The sequence below is a fragment of the Dromiciops gliroides genome, chromosome X (genome assembly GCF_019393635.1).
Source record: "Dromiciops gliroides isolate mDroGli1 chromosome X, mDroGli1.pri, whole genome shotgun sequence".
NCBI classification, from domain to species: Eukaryota; Metazoa; Chordata; class Mammalia; order Microbiotheria; family Microbiotheriidae; genus Dromiciops; species Dromiciops gliroides.
Window position 1 is genome coordinate 13,794,897 of NC_057867.1, and position 25,545 is coordinate 13,820,441.

Below are 25,545 nucleotides of genomic sequence, written 5' to 3' on the forward strand. Positions count from 1 at the left end.
GCTTTTTAACAGCAACCATTTTATAAACATGAAGATATTCAAAATAACAGCAATGAAGAGAAGGGGAGAGGGAGGGAGAAGAATACAGAATGATGGAAAAGACACTTTCAAGAAACCAGTAAGGCTGTAGCCAAGCCAAGCATGGTCATTCCCTTCCATGGGCTCTTTCCTCACTCATGCTACTAGTTAGTTAAACCCCATAATCATTTCTTCTTCTTCTTTTTTTTTTTTAGTGAGGCAATTGGGGTTAAGTGACTTGCCCAGGGTCACACAGCTAGTAAGTGTTAAGTGTCTGAGGCAGGATTTGAACTCAGGTACTCCTGACTCCAGGGCCGGTGCTCTATCCACTGCGCCATCTAGCTGCCCCCCGCCATCTAGCTGCCCCCATCATTTCTAAATCATAGAAGTATTTTATTATTTTCTAGTTACATGTAGAGATAGTTTCCAACATTTGTTTTCATAAGATTTTGAGTTCCAAATTTTTCTCCCTCCCTCCTCCCCAAGACAGAAAGCAATCTGATATAGGTTATATATGAACAATTACATTAAACATATTTCTGCATTAGTCATGTTGTAAAAGAAGAATGAGAACACAAAAACAATCAGCCCCAAAGTATAAACAGTATGGTTCAATCTGCATTCAGAATCCACAGTTCTTTTTTCTGGATGTGGAGAACATTTTCCATCATGAGTTCTTTGGAATTGTCTTGGATCATTGCATTGTTGAGAAGAGCTAAGTCTATCACAGTTGATCATCACACAATGTTGCTGTTACGGAGTACCATGTTCTCCTGGTTCTGCTCACTTCACTCAGCATCAGTCCACTTAAGTCTTTCCAAGATTTTCTGAAATCTGCCTGCTCATCATTTCTATAGCAAAATAGTATTCCATTACATTCATATACCACAACTTGCTCAGCCATTCCCCAATTAATAATCATTTCTACAAAGAATTGGGCAGAATGGCTCAGTCCTCAAACAAAATTTAAACAATGTAGTGGCCGTCTAGTAGGTCTGAGTCCAGTTAGGGATACTCTGACTCTGAGGAGGATGCTCTGACCACGGAGAAGTGTGGTTGATCGGTTTCCTGGGGTTAGTTAGAGATTCCTCTTTCTTTGGAAAAGCAAAGTAGTTAATTGACCAGCTAGTGGTTAGTCAAACATACCAAAGCAGACACGTCATGGACACCCAAAAAGCCGGGCACCTTCAAATTCATAGCATGAGCTTAGTTGGGAGCCAGTCATGTTTGTTCTGTGATTAGGACCAGGTAGTGACAACAATCTCGTTAGAAATGTGGAATTTTTATTATTCATGTATCCCACTCCCTAAATAGCTCTAGCATCATCATTCCTCAAACAGCTGTAACTTTTCAGTCCTAAGTCTCTCCCTTCTCTCCTCTATAAAACTATCACTTTTTACTTTGTTTGGGGAGTTGAAGTTTGTGCCGAATAATAAAAAAAAATTTACTTAAATTTTGATTGGATCACATGTTCGAGTAATTCTTTGAAAGAGGAATATTTTCAGATCCAGGTTTGCGGTGACACCAAGGTGTGAAATAAAGATCAGGAGCCTGCTTCCAGCATACCCTGCCACTTATTGTTTATGTGACTTTGGGGAAGTTGTTAAACCCTTCTGACCTCTAGTTTCTTTGTATGTAAAATGGGCACAGTACCTGTTGAGTGGATCAAATGGGATTATGCATGTGAAGACTTTTGCAAGTGATAAGGTACTACATATATATAAAAGACTGTTAGTATATTTTTTACCAGTTGATAACACATTTAAATTACTCCTAAAATGGGCTCATAGGCTCAAAGGAACACAGATTAGAGTGAGAAGGGAGTGAGATTAAATGAGGTTAGTGACTTGCCCAAGGTCCCACAGTCAGTCACACAGCCAGAATTTGAACCTGGCTTCCCTGGCTCTGCGTCTCTGTCCAGTGTATCATGTTGCTGCTTCCCTAAACGGGTCCATTGCAAATATCCTATGCTTCTCTGTAGAGTTTTGGAGCTGGAATAAAAAAAGACTGATATTTACAAAGCACTTTACAAACATTATCTCCTTTCAGAGGCTGTGACTCGCCCATGGTCAAAACAGCTGCTTAGTGTGCAGAGGGTGTGACCCCCAGTGTTTCAGACTCCTACTTCTGCACTACACCGCTCACTGCTCCCTTCATCATCTCAGATGACACGAGTGAGCCACTCATCATCAGGAGGCTGTTCCTTTGCAACTGGGTTTTTCTAGCAGCAGTAACAATAGCTTTGCCCCATCTGTCTATGTTCTCTTGCTCTGGGGGCCCTGATGAACAATACACACACAGGAAATTGATATGGAGTCAACTGCAAGGCGACAATGCCCTTTAAAAACATGATTGTGCACTGTGCTGAGCTTCCTCAAATATACCTTGAAGCTGCAACTTCCCTGCAGAAAGAAACTAGAAAAAATGATGGCACATAATACCACTGCAGCTGCGATATTTCTGAAGTAGGACATTCAGGAAAGGGCACACCATATTAATGTTTCGAGAAACATTAGGCTTAATTCCTCTGCAAAAGATTTAATAGCTTAGTGGAACCAAAAAAGGGAAAAAAACCCTGTGAAAGAACAATTAGCTCTACAATAGAAATTTGCTTAAACTAATATTAGAAAGAAAATATTTCAGAATTGGTTGTCTCTACTAATCTCATATCCCGAGGCTAGAAGAAAAGGTCGCTGTTAATTAGTACAAAAGCAGTGCTGGTCATACACTTGGGAAGTACTGCCCATTGGGGTGATGAATACCACCCAACAAGGACCCCTTTAGCTCTAATTACACCAAGACTTGGACCAAATATTACAGACTCCAGGAAAGAGCAAAACCAAGCCTTGTGTCTGAACCAGGCCTCCCCCTTCTCCCCACCCCCCATACCTTCTCATCTACTATATTTAACTTTTCCAACCCTATCATCCTTCTTAATAGAGGGTCAAGACAAGAAGCTAAGCACTTGTGGAGAGTTCTGCAACACAGGAATGCTACAAGAAAACCTCTTTTTCATCAGTAGCGATTAAGCGTTAATTTTCCCAAGCAGAAGGGAGCACCTTGTACGCTTTTCAGTACTGCCTGTATCACAGAGGTCCATTTTTATATGTCCCAACACCCTAGTTAGTATAAAACTGCCCACGCACAGAACAAGAGAGCGTTAGCTCCTTGAGTCAGAGACTCTCCGGTTTTGCTTTATCTTGGGACCTAGCACAGTTCTTTTTATTAAGTGCACTTTTCTATTAAGTAAATGCTTACTGAATTAGACTAGATCTAAAAATTGGCAGGAAATAATTCCAGGAAAGTTATATAAAAGAACGATGGCTTCTAGGCCATCATGCTAGGCAGGCTGTGTCCTGAAGACCCAGGCTGTGATCCATTCTAGACACAGCTGAGTCATTCTTCCTGAATCCTTTGACCTTTGTGGATCTCGAGCAGCTGCCTATGCCTTAACCTACAAGTAAGCTCTGCTTCATTGGCAGGGAAGCCTCCCATTCCAAGAGTTCCCCAACCTGAGAAAACCCCAGCTCTTTCGTGTAATGCTGCAATAATTATAATGCCAGCCAAACCTTTCATTGCTATAGTGCATTATATATTTACAACGCACGGCCCTTACAACCCTAAGCACTTTGGCATTTTGCTTTGCACACTCAAATAGTAAAAAAAAAATCCTCACTAGCATATAGCTTCATTGTAGACCTGTTCCAACACACTCTAGTATTTCTTAGAAAAACACAGGAGAAAAGACCAATCTTCAACATCTAACCTACTAAAACCCAGAGTTGATTCTTCTTTAAATTAGACACCCCCCCCCCATTTGGCAGGTTGGAAATAAATGTACAGTGTCATTGGAGGAAATACTTTGCTAAAGATTTCATTCCCAGGTAGTTCCATATTTGTATATAATTTTTCAGTTTAAAAATCAGAATTTTTTAGTCAGCGCTTGGTTATCTGAATGGGGTTTAGCATGGTATCTTGCATATGGTAAAGCAATCAACGAATATTTGACTGGAATTGATTTACATGAAAACATTTATTATTTATCTTGATAAGGCAGAAGCGCAGCTCAGCTACTGAGGATTGTGATCACCGCAGCTACTGAGTCCCCACAAAAAAGTGAGAAAACCCCAAAGGGCAGGAAGCTGGAAGGGAAATGGAGAAAAACTAAGCTTGGAAATAAGATTTTTTCTTTTCTTTTTGGTGAGTCAATTGGGGTTAAGTGACTTGCCCAGGGTCACACAGCTAGTAAGTGTCAAGTGTCTGAGGCCGCATTTGAACTCAGGTCCTCCTGAATCCAGGGCCTGTGCTCTATCCACTGCGCCACCTAGCTGCCCCAGTAAGACATTTTCAAGGATTTTTCCCCAGACCCTTTGATATCTATCTTTTAAATGGTATCTCCTCCCACCCTTCACCACCAAGTTTTTATCTTGCACCAGTGAAATAACTGAGCTCCCTGAGAGGTAAACAGGCTGGTAAATTGGGAACCTTCATTCTCACATATTTTCCCCATTACAAAAAGGAGTACAAAGGACCACATAGCAAAGATCCTCAAGTGTAAATCTTGTGAGAGCCTGATTTCTGAGACATAACAAAGAAAGAGAAAGGAGATTTGAAGAAACCCTGAGGCAGACTGGGAGAATTCCCAGAGCTGTGAGAGACTGCTGAGGCAGCATGAAAGAAAGGTAGGAAGCTGAGAAGGAATCCCCTGGCCCCATAATACAGGGAGGGCTGGAAAAATGGTCATTCAAGTAGCAGCTTCAGGCTAATTTTCAACACAGGTGAAAATGTGAAAGTCGGAGGTACTTTCAGCTTTTGGATGCCTTTTTTTTTAAAAAAAGCTCTTTTATATCTTCCTCAGCCAGAAAGTTTCAGTCCTAACTGGGCCATGGATACTAATCAATATGGAATCTGCAAAAAAAAGCTCACATGGCTGGACTTGGTATTTCAGAATATCTCACTCCTTCCATCTCACTCCATTCCAAGTTTCTAAACCACCTTTAATTCCTTGGAAAACCATTTGGTTGGAACACTATTTCAAAATTGATTTTGAATATAAAGTGCATTTCTATTAGTGCTCACCTCTCAGAAAGGGAGCCTCCTGCAACCCTGGGGCTGACAGGCAACTGCCTGGAGTTCCAATAAGCTTCTGATAACTGCATGCTCTAGGTGGCTCTCCCTACACCACTGCCTTTGCTGATGAATCAGCAAGATGCTGGCAGACAAGAGTTTTACTTTTGTAACCAGGGGTTCAAGCTCAGATCATTTGCATGAGTCTTGAGAGGATGATTACTTGCATGTGGGGCAGAGATGTCCTAAGAGCTTGGGAGGAAAAAGGACAAAGTTGGTGATTCCAGACCCTTTTCCAGGAGAAATCGAAAGACAGAGAGAAAAGAGTTTGGGAAATGGAAGACGTGGAGAGGAGCCAATGGCTCAACAAGTCATCGATTTCCAGTTTGCCTCCCCAGAGACTTCAGGGAATTAGCGCTTGGATGAGATCAGTTTGTCTGTCTTATCTGTCTGTCTGTCTTGTGTGTGCACATGCAGAGAAGAGATTTTCTTCTGTGTAATAAGGAACCAAACCCCTGGGGGGAAGCTGAACCCCTTCCATTTTAAAGAAAGTACCAGGGAAGTAGCTTCAATCTAAAACCCAAATCATTAACTCTAACTTTAGCAAATCAGTGTGGGGTAGGCTCATAGCCTCCTTACGTGGCATAGCTAAACAACCTAGTGAGACGTACTCATACCCTTCATGGGAAAGCTTCATGGGAAGCACTTTTATCTAAGACTTCTTCAGCAAAATCAGCTGTTATGGCTACTTTGATAATCAGTGGGCTATCCATTTGATGCTTTCTCTTTTTATTTTTACATTCTAAAAGTAGGACCCCAAGCCTACTGTATGACTTAAAAAAATTCAGTGCCACAGTTGCTACTAACAGGTTCACGATTCCATGCAATTCAATGAACATTATTTATAGAATGTGTCCTTTGTGAATAATGTGAGTAATGTAATGGTCAAGACTAAGGTAGAGAAGTCCATTTTCCAAGATGGATCCAGAGGACCAACAGGCAGTAGAAAAGAACAAGGACTACATGCTCACACGAGGAGGGGGGATGACAGCAGGAGAGCACATACAGACTTGGCCTTTCAAAGACATCTTTAACCTTGGGAAGCTGTCCAGGAGGAAATTGGCGCAGTGTGCCCAGGCCTGGGTCTTTACTCCCTACTGATACTGAGAGTTCTAGAGGACTTCCTGTGCCAAACTACTGGCAAAGCTGACGAGGAGGAAGAAGTAAAGAAGGATTGCTTTCTGTTGATTGACCATTCATTCTTTAATAGAAATTAATGTTATTGTTTCAGTTCCATTACTCATTAGCATGATGAACAACTGTAAGTACGCTTAGATCTGAATCAAATTTTGAGTTTACTAAATGGTTTGGGGCAAAGGAAGTCATCTACATGATTTCTATGAAGAATACTCCAGTCATAGATAATGTAGAACTGATTGGTCCATGGGTTACAAAGTATCCAATGGTTTTGTTAAATCGAGCATAGAACCATGATATTTTAGAACTGGATGGGACTTTGAGGATCATTTTGTCCATCATTCTCCTTTAAAAAATAAGGAAACTGAGGCAAACAGAGAAGAAATGACTGCCTAAAGTTACACATCTAGTGGCAGAATCAAGAAGAGAACATGGCTCTCCTGACTATTGGGTTTTTATTACATTTTTTGGATGGCAATTATATTTGAATTTTGGAGACATACATGCATGTGTGTATACACATATACATGTACTGATCAATAAAATCTAGGCCTACATTAAAGAAAGTGATTGCTATCTATTCTATTTTGATAATATCCTCTGACAATAGCTTTACGTAGACCCTAGATGGAACTTGCTGAATTGAACACAGATCATGTTACACAGCATGACCCTGGATCAAATCCCACCTTGGATACTTACTGTTTGTGTACCCTTGAGAGGGGTAGACTAGATGGATTCTAAGGTCCTTTCTAGCTCTAAATTTAGGATTCCATACTCAAAAAGACTGAAGACAAAAACTTGGTAGAAATCGATCCACCCAAATTTGATACTGTTAACTCTGGGGATGTGATTTCATCAGTATGGACACCACCTTCCCTTTTCCTTTCCCCATCCCCATCCCCATCCCCATCCCTTCTCAATCTGCACAATTGGTGAGACTGTCTTTGCAGAAATCATCTAGAGAGAAACAATCACTGAACAAAACTGCCCTGATGATTAGCCTCTTTGCATTACATAATGCATTGCCTTCTGGGAAACATTTTCCTAAGGTCAACCTCCAGCCACACATAACTATCTTCTCATCACTCATCAAGACTTGAGGCTAGTCTAGTGTTTTTACTTCATAGTCACAGATGCCAATGTAGCAAAGATGAAATTAAAGGAATCCTCTCCTATCCCTAAAAATGGGGCTCACAGTAACATTCATGAAACCTTAAGAGATTCTTGTTTGGCAAACTTTCCAAGTAATAGAATTACCCAGTGCTGTTCTCTCTTTTCCTTTTGATTAGGCTGTACCTTAGCCTGGAATGAAAGGAGTACAAGAGATGATGCTCTGATTACCTGAGAACCTGAACATATGTCAAGAAAAACAAATGTGTGAAAAGTACAAAATACCAGGAGTACTTGAAACTAGGCCTATCTCTGGCAATTCCCTCTCTAGGTGTAGAGAATTCATTTTAATTCTGACAATAAAATGAAATCCATATAACAGAAGAGGGAGTTACAGCTAAAAACAAGCTCTCATCGTTGTCTTTGACTTTTCTCAAAATCATCTTTCCATTTGATTTCAATTAGCTTGTGATACTGCAGTAAAATTAAATCCACAAGAACTACCAACAGTCAACTCCCAATTATCTGCGCCACTGAAGGTGAGCACTGGTGTAAATAATTGAAAAGCATGGATTATCAACATAGTAGGGTCACGGGCCTTTGTTCCCTGATATACCTTTCCTTGTGGGAAATGTCTCTCAACACTCATGGATAACTGGTGAACTTAAGGGGAACTAGAGGGATGAAAAAGATAGTTAATTGGAAAATATTCCTCATTTCTATTTTTATGGGAAAACAAATTCTCACTGCATATAATAAACAATGTTAGCACCATTCACTAAATGAACTCCCTGTCACTGGAAGTGTTCACACAGAGATTACACAACAACCTTTCAAGGGGCTTAATGGATGGGATCTCTGAATTGAGGCTGGAGGTTGGACTGTCGCATCTATAAAGTTTCTAAGATTCTATGAAAAAGATGTACAGTTGCCAGAGATGTAACATGTAACATTATTGTACAATGGAGATGAAAGCAATTTGGGCCCTAAAGGACTAACTTTCCAAACAACTCTGTGAAAAACCATATCCCTTTTTTTCCCTTCTTTCCTTTTGGTTCAAGATCTACACTGACTTTCTGAAACCACTGCAGAAAGTTATGAATAATGTATGACATGAAAAATTCCTGCTCACTGCTCAGAAAGAACTAGATTGTTTGTTATATGCTACATATGTACTAGGCAAATAATGGAAAAGACCCATAGGTCCAGAAATCTCAAGGCCAAACCTTTCCAGTGAAAAGGAAAAATACTGGCCCCTCATCCGGAGACAAACAACAGAAAGTTTTAGAATAGCCCCGTATACCACATGAAAACCCCTGATTCCAATAGGATCGATTCACCCAGGAAGCCAGTGCAAAACTGGGGATGGTTAATCATTTACTCACTTGTCAATTCTCCGACTCCTGTTAAGGGCCACTGAGAGATTGACGAGAAGGGGCCATGAGAAGCTTTTGGTGCACTTTAAGTACAGAGCATTATTATCATGGTTATTGCTATTGCATGAGTTCTTTTTATTTCCCCCAGTAAGTAATTAGGAGCTTTGCACTCAGAGCAGCCCTGTCAGGGTGGAACAAAATGTGACTTCAACTGGGAATGGCAAAAGACAACAGTCAAACATATGCAAGAAAGACATAAGAATGAGAGTCACAGCATAGACCGAGGCGACGGAGTTTATACCCATCTGACATTCTTCTTCCCCTGTCACATCAAGGCAGCACTGAATGGAAAGGTCAGACAGAGGGAGCATATGGGATGCAAAACTACCCAGAAAATGAACTCCACGCTAGCACAATTCTACTTAGGGTGCAGCACAATTCACATTCCCATATTTTCCAGTGCCCTCTCTATATTCAAAGCACAGTGTGATGGCAAAGCTCACCTCTAGAAAAAGGCTCACCACCCCACAAAGCTCCTCCCATATTCACCAGTCTTCTTAGTTTCCAATCTCAGAGGAAGGGGGTGGGGTACTTCCTTCTTGTCTATTATCACAGATTTGCAGCTAGAAGGGATCTAGGAGTTCATTCAGTCCAACCCTCTTATTTTACAGAGAAGGAAACTGAGGGCACAAGAGGCAAGATGACCTGCCTGATATCATTCAGTAAGGGACTGGAGCTGCAATTTGAACTGAGGTCCTTTGGTTCCTAATATAGCATTCTTTCCAATGTCTCATGCTGCCTCTGTTTTTCCCATGCTTTCATCTGAGGTCTGTTTCTTCTCAAAGCTTGAACTTCAGGGCTTACAGATATATCTACAAATCTTGATGCCAGGCAAAAACCTTCTAACAGTTGGAGCTGCCCCGAATTGGAAGGGGCTGCTCAGAAAAGAAGTGGGACCCCCTCCTTGGATGGCTTCCAGCAGTAGCTGGATGACCACTTGCTAGGTGTGGCAGAGTGAAGACTGCTATTCTGGCTTGCATCAGACCAGACAGCTGTTCTTAGTATCCCATTACTTGCCCATGACTTCCAGGATCAAATACAAACTCATAAGCTTGGCATATCAAGCCCTTCATAACCTGGCCCCAATTAGCCTTCGAAGGCTCATTACAAATGCCTCCTCTTCACTTACTCTCCAGGCAATACCATCTCCTGCCTCCCTGGAGTGTTTTCTCTTCTTCATGTCCACTTCTTAGAATACCTAGTTTCATTCAACTTCTAGCTCAAATACCATTTTTCCTCATGAGGTCTTAACTGATTCTTCTATTCCCACCCTCTATCCCCAACAAAAAATGACCTTGTATTTATTTTGCACATACTTATCCATGTTGTCACTCCTTATTTCTGTATGTATGAGCTCTTGTGAGGTCAGGGACTATTTCTTTTTTTGTTTGTTCTGTTTCTGCATACCCAGTGCCTAGAGCAGTCACTGGTAAAGAGTAGGCACTTAATAAATGCTTCTTGATTGATTCCTAGGGCAGAAAATTGAATCTGCTGTGGTTGAGCACATACTTGGGTGACTGAGGGTACCAGGATTGTGTTTTGGCATCCTTGCACAACAGGATACATAGAAGTTGATCCCTGGCCATAGACAGAACTGAGCCCTGGATGGTTAACAACAAGTAACGCAGAAAGACTTTCCAGAAAAGGGAACTTTAAGTCCCTTATGACAGTATGATGGATGTCTGGTGACTTCTGCCACATGTGTTATGAAATATTCCAACCAAGTCATGCCCAGATTAAGTTTGGATCTTGTATTGGAGAGGGGAGGGGGTTCCACTAGGGACAGAGGGCAGCTGGCTGCACATTCAAGAATACATGTGTGCTAAGCAAATTAAGAGAGTATGGAATCATTTATCTGTCAAATTTATGGGCAGAGGAAGAATTTAGGACTAAAAAAATATAGAGTGTAAAATAAAATGTAAAATAGATAATTTTGATTATATAAAATTAAAAAGCTTTTGCAAAACAAAACTAATGTAACCAAGGGAAGTAGAAAACTAAGAAAGAATTTTTGAAACAAATATCTCTGATAAAGGCCTAATTTCTCAAATATATAGAGAACTGAGTCAAATTTATAAAAATACAAGTCATTCCCAATTGATGTCCGAGGATGTGAACAGGCAGTTTTCAGACAAAGAAATCAAAACTATTTATAATCATATGAAAAAAATGTTCTAGATCACAGAAATGCAAATTAAAACAACTCTGAGGTATCACCTCATACCTATCAGAGTGGCAAATATAACAAAAACAGAAAATATTGGATGTTAGAGGGGATGTGGAAAAGCTGGGGCCCTAATCCATTGTTGGTGGAGTTGTGAAAAGATCCAACCATTCTGGAGAGCGATTTGGAACTATGCCCAAAGGACTATAGATTGTGCATACCCTTTGATCCAGCAATAACACTGCTAGGTTTATATCCCAAAGACATCTCCAAAATGAGAAAAAGACCCATTTGTACAAAAATATTTATAGCAGCTCTTTTTGTGGTGGCTAAGAACTGGAAATCAAAGGAATGCCTATCAATTGGATAATGGCTAAACAAACTGTGGTATATGATTCTGATGGAATATTATTGTGCTATAAGAAATGACAAGCAGGATGACTTCAGAAAGTCCTGGAAAGACTTGTATGAACTGATGTATAGTGAAGTGAGCAGAACCAAGAGAATATTGTACACAGTGACAGCGATATTGTTTGATGAAGAACTGTGAATGACTTGACTATTCTCAACAATACAATGATCCAAGACAATCCCAAAGGACTATTGATGAAGCATACTATCCACCTCCAAAGAAAGAATTGATATTGATGGAACAGACTGAAGCAGGCTATTTTTCACTTTCATTCATTTTTTTCTTTTAATCAAGTTTTCTTGTACAAAATGACAAATATGGTAAAGTTTTACATAATCATACATGTATAACCCATATCTGATTGTTTGCCACCTCAGGGAGCGGGGAGGGCAGGGAGGGAAAGAGGGGTAAAAATTAGAACCTAACACCATAAATAAAAAATGTTTACTACAAGAGAAAAAAAGAACACATGGGTGCCTCTACTGCACACTACAATGCTATGTGACCCAGAGTGAGCATGGTTCATCATTTCAGTGCTCCAGGCAACTCTTAAAGGCTGGAAGTTGTAGGCAAGGTGCCAATCTATATTAACGGAGGAACTTCCTCACATTTCCTATGCAGATGAAAACACAGGTCTGTCCTGCCCCACTTCACACCCCCCAAATAAAAATCATCCATTAGATGTGTACAGGGAACAACCATCTATTCCTGAATCATAACTAAGCAGGTGGTTGTATGAGTTAAGTCACCAACATTCTCATGGCTATGAATTTTAGCTATGGAATGAAAACTACCAAGAGAGTTATTGCTGCATAATTGCTTGTCCTAACAAACTTTACCCCATATACCAATATCAAAAGTCAGGCTGCTAAATTCATGTTCACACAAGAATCAACTGAAACTGACCTTATTTCCTACTGTCCTGCAGAGATCACCAATGAAAAAATGGGTAGCTGAGTTGATTATATTTTGTTGGAGAGAAGACAAGCAAAAGTGATTGAAATTTCTAGAGAGAACATTATCAGTGCTTGCTTAGAACAATTTTGCATATAGATAGGGCATAACATGGTCTGTGTTCAATTTTTCCTCTAGCTGGTGTCAAAGAATGTGATGAGGAAGAGAGCTTATTCAAATCTTCACTTTTCTTGCTTCTTTGATATACCAACCTGGATCTTATTAATCAGCATATCCCTCTAAAATTAAAATGCCCTTAAGAAATGAAATGGAAAGGGAAGCTTAAAAAAAAGCCCAAACAAAAAACTATCAAACAAATGAAATTAACTCAAAAGAGAAATAGATTTTATAAAGTTTAGTTCAAAGTGTTAGAGAAAGAGAAATCAAACAAAATAATCCTGCCAATTAATAGCATTTAACAATGAAAACAAAAGCATGCTTAAGGCTAAGCAGCCAAAATCTGATATTATCATAAAGAAAGCTGGAAAATAGGAATGAAAATTCTAACATCACTGTTTGCTAACACACTGACATTCCCAGTCCAGTCCCGTGCATATCAATTGCACACTGCACAGGGCTTCTTTTCCCTCCAGATGAACTCCAGCCCCTGAGCCTCATTGTAGACAGTAACCAATTTCTCCTGGAACCCCCAAGAGTCAACATGAAGAACTGTCTCCACTGTAATATCTTCACCAACCATTTCCTTTCATCTCCTCAGGGAGTTCATACAGAGATACAGATTGTTCAGGGCAGTCCTAAATTAAAAATATTGTCACACTGACCCTTCCCCTCCAAACCATTGAAATGCCTCTGAAGTTCCAACATTTTGGCAAATGGTAACTTGATGAATCAAGTCAGTAAGCAAGTATGTAAAACCAGACAGAGGTCACAGAAGTTGGAGAATCACAGGGTAAAGAAAAGACTCTACTCTTGGGGCAAATGCCTGTATAAAGGCCCATATCAGGATGTGCAGTGTGGTAGGAAGGGGGCTACGTGAGAGTGGGAAGGGGCCTGAATTTGAAAGCAAAGGATCTGGGTTCAAATCCTAACTCGAGTATTTACTAGGTAACTGGAGACACACCAGTTAACTTCCATTCTTCTGTATCCTCACCCATCAAAGAGGAAGAACTGGAGGAGATGGTCTCCAAATTTCTTCTATTGCTATTCTGGATCTTTTGCTATGCACATAAGAGTGTTCACAATCTGATCATAAAATGTGCCAACCTTGTACTATGATAAAAAGTGTACACAGCTGTGCGTGGGACAAAGTTGACCAGTCAGGCTTCCTGATTTTTGACTCGGAAAACAATGACCAGACCATGCCTCTCCCGTTTCCTCCGTCTTTTCCTGCTCAGCTAATTTTGCCTAAAACAATCTCTTTGCTCCATCCTAACACTCCCTTCTCTTTCCTCTCTCTTTCCAACCATAAGCAGCTGTACCTCAAGGAAATCACTCTTTCTTCCACTGGGGAGTCAAAGAAAGGATCCTGATCACAAATTGCCAGTGCTGGTGCTACCTAGAGATCCAGGAAAGGCATGCCATCAGTTTTGGAGTGAGCAGCACCAATACTCAACAATCGATCAAAAAAAGCATCTATTAAATCAATGACTCCAAAAAGTGCTTAGCACAGTGGGACAACTTACAAATGATTATTTCCCTTCCCTCTCCCCAGCTCTACTCTGTTCCCAGTTGGCTAAGAGGGGACAACTCCAAAGTCAAAGCAGTTCTTGCCTTCAAGGTGTTTACATTTCAATGGGCTTTAACAGCTTTGAAGGTGCCCCAGACCAGGAGTGTGACTGTTTCTCCAAAGTCTCCATTTACCTCCTCATCTTCTAAGTAAATGTGCTTTTTCTTAAACACCAGTTTTCAATGTACATTGAAAATGGGCATTTCATATATATCTATGTAAACAAATATATATTTCTCATTTTACAAACTGTTTGCATTAGAAGAGTATTTTCTATTACTTTTTTTTAACATATAAGGTATTTTATTTTTTCCGTTACATGTAAAGATAGTTCTCAACTTTTGTTTATACATGCTTTACAATTTCAGATTTTTCTCCCTCCCTCCCCTCCCTCCCCCCTCCCCTAGATAGCAGGTAATCTGATATAGGTTTTATCTATATAGATATATATATCTATACACACATATAAATATATACACATAATAACATTAATCCAATTTCTGCATTAATCCTGTTATAAGAGAAAAAATCAGAGCAGTGATGCAAAACCTCAAAATAGAAAAAAAAAAAAAACAACAGCACCCAAAACAAAAGAAATAGTATGGTTCAATCAGCATCTATAATCCACAGTTCTTTTTTTTTTTTTTCCTTGGATTTGGAGATCCTCTTCTATCATGAGTTCCCTGGAATTCTTCTGTACCATTGCATTGGTGAGAAGAATATAGACCATCACAGTAGGTCAACACTCAATGTTGATGATACTGTGTACAATGTTCTTCTGGTTCTGCTCATCTCACTCATCATCAGCTCACGCAAGACCCTCCAGGTTTCTCTGAACTCCTCCTGCTCATTATTTCTTACAGCACAATAGTATTCCATTGTATTCATATACCACAACTTGTCCAGCCATTCCCCAAGTGATGGGCACCCCCTCAACTTCCAATTCCTTGCCACCACGTAAAGAGCAGCTATAAATATTTTTGTACATGTGGGTCCCTTTCCCCTTTCCATGATTTCTTTGGGGAAAAGACCTAAAAGTGGAATTGCTGGGTCAAAGGGTATGCACAGCTTTATCGCCCTTTGGGCATAATTCCAAATCGCTCTCCAGAATGGTTGGATCAGTTCACAGCTCCATCAACAATGAATTAGTGTTCCAATTTTCCCACAGCTTCTCCAACATTTATTATCTTCCTTTTTTGTCATTTTAGCCAATCTGATAGGTGTCAGGTGGTACCTCAGAGTTGTTTTAATTTGCATCTCTCTAATCATTAGAGATTTAGAACATTTTTTCATATGGAAATAGATAGCTTTGGATTCTTCATCAGAAAACTGCCTGTTCATATCCTTTGACCATTTCTCAATTGGGGAATGGCTTGGATTCTTATAAATTTGATTTAGTTCCCTATATATTTTAGATATGAGGCCTTTATCAGAAGTACTGGCCTCAAAAACTGTTTCCCAGCTTTCTGCCTCCCTTCTAATTTTGGATACATCGCTTCTGTTTGTACAGAAATTTTTTAATTTAATATAATCAAAATCATCCATTTTGCATTTTATAATATACTCTATCTCTTGTTTGGTCAAAAACTGTTTTCCTTTTCAAAGATCTGATAGGTAGACTATTCCTTTCTCTCCTAATTTACCTATGGTATCACCTCTTATGTCTAAATCATGTATCCATTTTGACCTTATTTTAGTATAAGGTGTAAGATGTTGGTCTATGCCTAATTTCTGCCATACTATCTTCCAGTTTTCCCAGCAGTTTTTGTCAAATACTGAGTTCCTATCCCAGAAGCTGGAGTCTTTGGGTTTATCAAACACTACATTACTAGTGTCATTATTACTTTTAACTGTATGGGCTTTTTGTCTCTTTGGAGGTCCAATCTCGGAATCCAACTGCTATGTATAACACTGGTGTTTTGTTGGTTTTTTTGCAGGGCAATGAGGGTTAAGTGACTTGCCCAGGGTCACACAGCTAGTAAGTGTCAAATGTCTGAGGCCACATTTGAACTCAGGTCCTCCTGAATCCAGGGCCGGCGCTTTATCCACTGTGCTAACTAGCTGCCCTATAACACTGTTTAAAAGGGAAAACAACTTCTGAGTGTCCAACAGACTTCTGCAATGCAGCTTGCCTATAAATTGGGCTCTTTCTGTACCAACCCACAAAATACAACTGCAGACAGTTTTTGTAAACTGAGCCAAGAAAAGTGCAATGAAGGATTGTTATTCCAATCTAGTTTCCTAGAACAGGAGGTGATGCCTTTCACTTGATAAATGTGTGTTCAACTGAATTGAGGTATAAGTCAAGCAGAGTTTGTGATGACCAGTTGTCTAAGTTACTGGAAATGGTCCTAGGTATAGCTTGGACTAAATGACCACTCCATCTCTCAGATCCTATGAGCCTAGGGTCATTTCAACCATTTCGACATATCACTGCAGCTGAATAGAGCCATTTGTTTAAACACAAAGAGGCTGGACATTTTGTGTGTACAGACATGATCGCAATAATAATAATGAGGATGATAACCAACATTCATATAAAGCTCTTTATACATGTTACCTCATTTAATCTGATTCTAATTTTTGGTGGGGGGGCAGACGAGAACTCCTGCTGCAGGAAACTCCCTTCACTGATACAGACTGGCAATTTGTACCTGTCTTAGGAAGTTGCCCTGAGCTTAGAGGTTAAATCAACCAATCAGACAACAATTATTTATTATGGACCCACTATGCGCCAGGCTAGTGCAGGATTATAAAGAGAAAAAGAAGCAGGCCTTGTCTTCAAGTTTCCATTCTATAGGGTGTTGCAATATGCCCATACACATATACACAGAATAAATACAAGGTGATGGGTGCAGGAAAGGAGAGACTACAGTAGTTGGCAGAGAACAGCAAAGGTCTCAGGTAGAGGGTGGAGCTTGAAATGAGCTTAAAAACATGCACACTGCAGGTGTGGTCAGGAGGCAAGGGGGGACTTGAACCCTCATCCAGCTGACTTCAAGGCTAGCTCAGCTCCTCTATTTGCTATACCACACTGCCCCTCATTTTCTAATACTAAGGCTATGAAATCACGTGATCGATTTTATTAGATTTAAATGATCCAAATCCTAAGAGAAGACTTCATTATTGCAACTTTGGGACCAAATGACAGTCACTGCAGGGACTGCATGAACTAGTCATTATTGAAAAGGTGGACATTCATTTACAAATGAAGGAAATTTCTAGTTGAATGCATTCCATTCTCTCTGAATGACACTAGACCATTACACAGAGAAAATAATCGTTCAAATCATTTTTTTACATAGAATCTACTTTGAAGATGACAAGGAAATGAAGGCTGTATAAAAGGAGTGCTTTAGAGGTCACAAAGAAAATTATGGAATCAGTTTAAAAGGAGCTAGAAAAAAGTAAGACAAGCAGATTAAATTGAGAAAGGGCTACATTAAAAAGGAAAATTTTCCTTAGGCCTTAGCTATTTCTCAACATAAGAATATTCAGATTTAGCTTCCTAATCGTTTTTCAGGGTAGGGCATGGGGGCAAAAATGTTTTTCTCATATGAGTTACCTTTTAAACACCAGGTTGGGTTGGAGTTAGGGCACACGCTTCATGATTTCAGCAAAGCAAGGAGCACCATTATCTACCTAATATCTCTCCCCAAACCCCATGCCTGTAATTCTTCTTGTCTTGCTGCTCGCAATTGTTTCTTGCGCCCCTGTCTCTTCTGAAGTACAAAATTCCACTTTTTTTACTTGTACTTAGATACACATACACACATACATATTGTACTTCTCTATTTTCCATGCTATAAACTTAGTCTTCTTAGTTGTCCCTTGGGGCTATCAAGTCCAGCCCCCCATCACTGTACAAATGAAGACACTGTCATACAGAGGAGTTTAGTGACTTGCCTACAATTACAGAGAGAGTAGCTAGGATGGGAGTTGAATTCAGGTCTTCTCACTTATTTCTTTGTTTCATTTTGTTTATAAAAGTGATCGGGGCAGCAAGGTGGCACAGTGGATAAAGCACCAGCCCTGGATTCAGGAGGACCTGAGTTCAAATGTGGCCTCAGACACTTGACACTTACTAGCTGTGTGACCCTGGGCAAGTCACTTAACCTTCATTGCCCCACAAAAAAAGGTGATTAGAACTACACATCAAAATCTAGATGTGGTCAAAGTAGATGGGTTATCTAAGAAGGCACCAGACTAAAGCAACTCAGCAGTAAAAACTCTACTGTAGAGACTTGAAACACAAAGACATTTGAAGGAGGGACAACCATCAAGTGAGCATGTAGAACACCCTAGATCAGTGAGTCAAAACCCAAACTTTGATTATTAGGAGTCAGTACTTAAAATTCCATTCGCCCCATGTACCTCTTAGCCCAGCAGAAGGCCTTGCCTCCTACTTCAAGGAGCAGAGAAGTCATTCTCTGTTCTTCCCTGGCACACAGCTCTACAACTTGCCACATTTTACTTAACTCTTTCTGTTCTCTTCCTGTGCTCCAGACTGAGAGGAGAAGGTGGCTCTTCTTCTCTTTGCCTGGGCTAATGACCTCTACTTGTGCCCCTGACTCCATCTCTCTCTCTCTCTCTCTCTGCCTCTGTCTCCTCTCTCATATTCCAATAGCCTTAGTCCATTTAAAAATAGCTTATAAAATATAAGAGAAGTAGCTTCCTTTTAATGAGGCAGAACTGCGTTGGTACTGAAATAATTTTCACTCTTTCTTTTTCACTATTTCAGGAAATAGCAGAATAGCTAAGGTACTATTACTAAGCATGGGAGGGAACAAAATTAATTTGTACATTCCAAGACATCATTTAATTTCCTTTACTACCTTCTCCTGTCTCTTATCTCCATGATGTTCATTCCAACCTGCCAAACCACTCATCTCCCCTCAATCCAAACTTACGTCAGAACTAATCTCTGGGAAACTAACCCAATTAGTAGGGAAGCATATTCATAGGTACCCTTGGGCAAATAATTTCCCATCAACATTTAAAATAAATTTGAAGAACTCAGGAAACGTCAGACAAGAGAAAGCTAAATTATTCTAATACCTTCTTTCAGGAGAATGTACTTCAAATAGAAAAAAAGAGTGCATTTGGGGTGTAGACTGCATAGCGTCTATTACACTGCAAGCATGCCGTGACTAGAAAATCAACTTGAACTCGACAGAATACTAATGGCTAAAAGGATGAGCAACAGAATGCCCACCGCTGCTTGCCCTGATCTTTAATTATCAAGCACAGAGAAAAATCTGCATTTCAGATTTCTGCCAATTTATCCAACCTATTACCTGTTCCTTTTTTCTTCAGGTGGGTTCCTATGGGCGACTGTACACTGCAGTTCATTTCTTTCAATAGTTCAACAGAATAAAATTGCTTTAATATTTACTGCTTTCTATCTTGCTGACATGTCGCTGTCTGTAACTCATCTGCAGCCAATGTGCCAATATCTGCAAAGGTCTTCTTGGACATGGGGTCTATCCAAGCTGATGCTGATGCAATTTTGTCTGAGTAGACCTAATTAGGAAGTAAACCAGGTGAGAAGGCCCTTTGCTGACACTATTCACTCTCTATTTATGTTTACTTCCCAGGACAGCTGGGAATCCAGCAGGAAGCTTTTCTATCCAAGTGCTTGGTTATTTTTTAAGCTAGTTCAGGAAAGGGAAGGGAATACAGCTTAGCAGAGCCTCTGTATCCATGGTCTGTGAGCTGCCAAAGTCCCTAGAGAAAGGAAAAGGTGGGGTCTGTTTCAGTCTTTTAAGTGGGGCTTCAAGCATGCTCAGCTGTATAGTTCCACAGATTCCCAGACAGATCCCCAGTTAGATCCCCATCCAAACATCAGACCAGACACAGCTCACAAAGCCAATTATAAAAGGTGGTGGAATTTTCTGACCTCGAAGCTTACCTGGGCTGCTCTTCAGATAGCTGAAAGTTGACAGGTGTGTTACAAAATAAATTAGCCCCTAAATACAAAACTAGGAACTGCGTGGCAGTCCCCTCACCTGTAAAATGCTGTTGTGACATCTCTATGGCAAATTATACTTAAAAATTTCATTCTCCTTCTGATTTTAAATGCCCTTCTCATCAAGCTAGAATTGCAGAAAATGACAATTTAAAATATGCAGAACTGAGTGCAGTGTGAGCCCTCTCTTTTTACAAACTACAAATCAAACCTTGTGATGGCATAGTTGTAGCCTGCTGAGCTCAGTCTCAAGCAGAGCCCCTGGCTGAGACCAGTGGGGAAAGCCTCCATGCAAGGCTGTTCTGCCGCATGTCGGGGAAGAGCTTGTCCTACTGGGTCCTACCTGGATTTCTCTGTATCCGCTTCCTTCGATCTCGGAAGGCTGCACCTGACTGCAGGGCCTCCAGCAGATTATCCATCACACCTGTCTCACCCTCTGGAGGAAGAGAGAAAGTAGAATTAATCTTGGAGCATTTCAAATGAAAGAAAGAAAAAAATTAAAAGGTGGGAGGTCAGATTTGCATAATTCCCTTAATTTCAAGACAAATCAATTTTTACAACATGGCTTCTGTTACTCTTTGGTACCATGGACTGACTACTTTGTTTATTATGTACTGGTTTTTTTGTGTTTTTAAAAAAAATTTTTTTTTAGTGAGGCAATTGGGGTTAAGTGACTTGCCCAGGGTCACACAGCTAGTAAGTGTTAAGTGTCTGAGGCCGGATTTGAACTCAGGTACTCCTGACTCCAGGGCCGGTGCTCTATCCACTGTGCCATCTAGCTGCCTCTATTATGTACCGTTAAGCAAAATTCATCCTTTCAACTTGAAGACCTGGTTTTTTGTCTTATTGATGATGTCTTGGGATGCAGATAAACACTGGCTGATCAGCTAGCTTCCCAGCTAGCTGATCATAATGTTCTAAAGTGAGAAACCACTGTCCTCCTTTAATGCAATCAATGCAGAGAGAGTTATTTGATGAGGCAGTTACACAAGGTTAAATACTGATTGTATTAATACGTCAGGCATTCAACTGTCATCAGCTACAATCTCCAAAGACACTGTTTGCAAAACACATTTCCATTTGATTTTTGCTTAACCCTTCCCTTTTGCCCATTCCAGAAGGCTGACATTATAGGGGAGGAAAATTTGACCAGCATTATTTGAATAATATAGCCACCCTAAACAGGGAGACGGAAGCCAGAAGCCGTTTGTCTTCCCCACTTAGGAAAAAGAGGTTAATTTTAGAAATATTGTGACTAAGAAAGATATATGTTAAAGTCTTTTCATCATGTAAAAGATGTTTGAGATATTTTCCTGGACATTTGCAACAGTTTTTCCTCTTTTTACCTCCTGTTACACAGGCCAATGGAAAGAAAAAAGTCTTAGCAGTGCAAGGAATTGTTACTTTTCACTTTAAATGTTGGGTTCCCCAAAGGACATGGGGACACTTCTCCACTAACTAGATGTGACCTTTGCATGCCTTCAATGCAAAGGAGAAGCTGCATGGAAGAGACTTGGGTGTATCTGTTTGTAGTTTTTAGGCTTACTCTGGAAATGATTTTACTTGGACCCAACATCTGTTGAAACCTTTCCCTCCCTGTCTCATCCCTAGCTGCCTGCCTCAGCCTTACCCATCCACAGTCTACCTGGTCCCAACTGGCTCTGCCCTCTGGAATGGCCACAGGTGGTAAGAGATTACCCCCTAGTTAGGACTCCTCCCATCTCCTTGCTCCTTGGGCTCCGAGCAACTGATCCCTCAGGAGACACTGTATCCCTGGCCACCTTGTACTAGGTGCTTCTTTGCTCAGATTCCCCTGGGCCAGGAGGAAGTGTGGCCATTCTCTTCATGCCTTACTCCTACTTGCAGATTGTCCCTTGGCCATCATCATTCAGCTAATCCTCCTCCCCTGTGAGGGTAGTTATTATACTTCCATATCTATCATGCAGTCCAACTTTCTATAGTCATCTACCAGACTCTACTTAGTTTCTTCTCAAGGCGTTTCAAGCCTAGCTCCCAGTCATCCTCTGCACTCAGAAGTGGTGACCCCAACTTACACCTTGATGTCCTGGCCTCACCTCCCATAACCTCCATCTTCACTTCACCTCAGCCTCATACAGGGGATCTGGCCATCACTCAATTGTTTTACCTCTATTATCCAGCACTCTGTTCTTCTTCTATGTGACCATAATAACCTATTCTTCCATTTCTTCATCTTCCTCACCCCTCTTAACCCCATTGTTCATCCTCATGATGACCTCCAGTCCCTCTACCCCTCCTTTTCCTTGCTGTTGATCACCTTTGGTAGAATCTGCCTTTTCTTCCTTCTCAGTCTTGACCCATCAATCAAAGCATTTCAACTAGACACTATTAGCAATTCTTTCATTCCTTTCATTCCTTCTTACTTTGTCCTACTGCAATTCTTGTCTTGCTTCTGCCCATAACCCCTACTTTTTCATTCCTACTCATGAGCTGCCAAACTCTCCTGAAGAAAGTCACAGAATTATAGAACTGGAGTGCTGAAAATGACCTTGGTGGCCATCTGGTACAACCTAGACTCCAAAAAGAATACCCACTATAACATACCTGACAATCACTCAAACTGGGAGCCAAATGGGTTCACTACAAACTTACAAACTCCATTATCATATGGATCCTCACCACAACCTAGCTAGCCTATTATTCTTCCTTGAGTGGCCCTCAGCATGTTTATAATCATCCAATGAGGTATTTCCTTATTCCTGTCCATCCTCCAAATCTCTCAGAGTATTCATACTCTCTTCCACTCTTGCTGTTTCAGTTTTCATCTCTCTGTAGATGATTCCCAGATCTAAATATTCAATCCTACTTTTTCTCTAAACTCCAATCCCATATCCCCAACTGCTTTTTGGGTATCTCAAACTAGATGTCCTGTAGGCATTTCAAACTCAGTATGTCCCAAAATAGTACACGTTACTTTGCTCCCTGAACTCTCTTACTTCCTAACTTTCCTATTACTCTTTTTTTGTGGGGCAATGAGGGTTAAGTGACTTGCCCAGGGTCACACAGCTAGTAAATGTCAAGTGTCTGAGGCTAGATTTGAACTCAGGGCCTCCTGAATCCAGGGCTGGTGCTTTGTCCACTGTGCCACCTAGTTGCCCCCCTTTATTATTACTTTTGAGAACACAGCCAATTTTAAAGTCACTGAGGCTCAAGGATGTCACCCTTGACTTCTTAGTCAGTCAATAAACATTTAATGAGTGTCTAAGCTAAGTGCTGGGGATAACAACATACACAAAAAAGGTGAAAAGTAGGAACTGGGTGGAGGGGCATGATGGAGAAATCCAGATAAATCCCAAAGCAGCAGAGAGGGTGGGGAATGGGGAGAAGATTGTGCTGGGTCGTCTCTATGAAGGGATATTTTGGAGTTAATGGCTCTGTCTTCCAGTCACAGTGTCCAAGTAGAGAAAGAGAGGATTCTACTGATGAAATGAGAGAGTATTCAAGATCAATTCAATCATGTAGGATAATGAGATTTCCCAATGATAGGGATTCCTTACTCATACTCACCACACATAGCTAAATCAGTTGTCAAACCTTGTTATTTTTACCTTCACAACATCTCTCTCATATTCATCCCCTTTGGTCTTCCCACACAGAGACCACCCTAGTTCCAGCCTTCATCTCCTCTCACTATACTCTCGTAATACCCTTCTAATTGGTCTCCCAGCCTCAATTCTCTCCCCACTCCAATCCATCCTCCACTCAGCCGCCAAAACGATATTGCTAAAGTGCAGGTCTTTGTCACCCTCTTCCTTCAATAAAGTTAGTAGCTTCCTATTAACTCTAGGATCAAATGGAAAATCTTTTGTTTGGTTTTTAAAGCCCTTTACAACCTGACCCTTTATTACCTTTCCAGTCTTCTTATACAGGGTGGGCCAAGAGTCATGAAGGGATTTCAATATTTAATAACTCCTTTATTTTTAAATTTTAATTTACATTACCATATAGACATAATGTATATACAGGAAATGAATTTACATTATGTGTGAAAAATCAAATCTCATAAATGGTGAAAAATAAAGAAAAAACATGTCATTAAAAAGTTATTAAAACATTGTGACGGGGCGGCTAGGTGGCACCGGCCCTGGAGTCAGGAGGACCTGAGTTCAAATCCGGTCTCAGGCACTTAACACTTACTAGCTGTGTGACTCTGGGCAAGTCACTTAACCCCAATTACCTCACTAAAAAAACCCCAACAAAACAAACAAACAAACAAACAAAAAACCATTGTGACTTTTGGCCCACCCTGTAACTGACTCCCTTTTATGACCAACAATGAATCCAGAGGATTAATGAAAAGGCATAATGTCCACTTCCTGACGGAGAGGTGAAGGATTCAGAGTGCGCAAAATCACACACATGCACGCACACACACGCACGCACTTTTTTTCTTTTGGACATGGCCATTGAGGAAATTTGTTTTGCTTGAGTATACATGTTTGCAGAAGGAATTTTACTTTTCTTTCATTCTCAACTAGGGAGGGAAGGAGAGAAGGCAGGTTTTTTGCTGATTAAAAAAATAAAAGTTAATTTAAAAAAAGCTTTATACTAGATGTGAAAAAGCCTTGCTTTTATTAAGAAATCTTTGAAAACCTTTAAATAAAGTGATATAATGTAATAAAGTAAGTGTGTTGGTATTGGCAAGGCAGACTTGATATGGTTTTGTTTTATACATATATACATACATTTTATGTATATGTGTATGTATATATATATATATATATATATATATAGAGAGAGAGAGAGAGAGAGAGAGAGAGAGAGAGAGAGAGAGAGAGAGTCCAGTTCTGAACATGTGAATCTGAGGATCTGGCAGTAGAGAAGACATTGTGAGGACATTAAGAGCTCATCCATTTCTGGGTGGAAATCGGTGAAAGAGAAGTGAAAGGTAAAAGAAGAAAGGAAAAGTATGCCGGCTGTGGTTAAGATGGAAGAGAGACATTGAGAAGGGCCACTGGGCAAAGGATGGGAGAATGGAACCAGTAGGTGCACCCACCTCTTCAGGGGTGGAGGCTGGTCTTTCTTCAAGTTCCTTCTCCCCTCACCGTGCCTGTCTTTGCAGAGACACTATAACAGAAGTTGCTTGCCTTTTTTACCCAAATAATTTTAGGACCCTGAATTCTGCCTCAACCACAAAGAAGCTGGAATTAACTAAAGATAAATGTTTATGTTAATCGGGGGTTCTTCAACTTTTTTTGTGTGTTGGACTCATCTGGCAGTCTGGTAAAACCCTTGCACTCCTGCTCAGAGTAATGTTTTTGAGTGCATAAAATAAAATACAGAAGATTATAAAGGGAACCAATTCCATTGAACTACAGAGATCAACTTTTTAAAAAATCAAGTTCAAGGACCCCAGGTTAAGAAGCTCTGATTTAAATTAAGGCTGAGAGTCAAACCTCTGCCTATGTGTTAGGAATTTTCCTAACTGGGGGCTCTGAGTGATGTGATTATACTCAACTTTTGATTTAATATAAAATCCCTAAAGCTCTG

General features: G+C 40.3%; 1 protein-coding gene across 4 annotated transcripts in view; it reads right to left on the reverse strand.

Annotated features, from left to right (window-relative positions):
* The window catches only part of DIAPH2 (diaphanous related formin 2), a 908,274-nt gene that overhangs the window by 139,029 nt on the left and 743,700 nt on the right, over positions 1-25,545 (reverse strand). For all 4 annotated transcript variants that reach the window (XM_043974079.1, XM_043974078.1, XM_043974081.1 and 1 more), the window contains one exon: positions 20,360-20,452. In XM_043974079.1, coding sequence (XP_043830014.1) covers positions 20,360-20,452 — 93 coding nt within the window. The remainder of the gene's footprint in view (positions 1-20,359; positions 20,453-25,545) is intronic.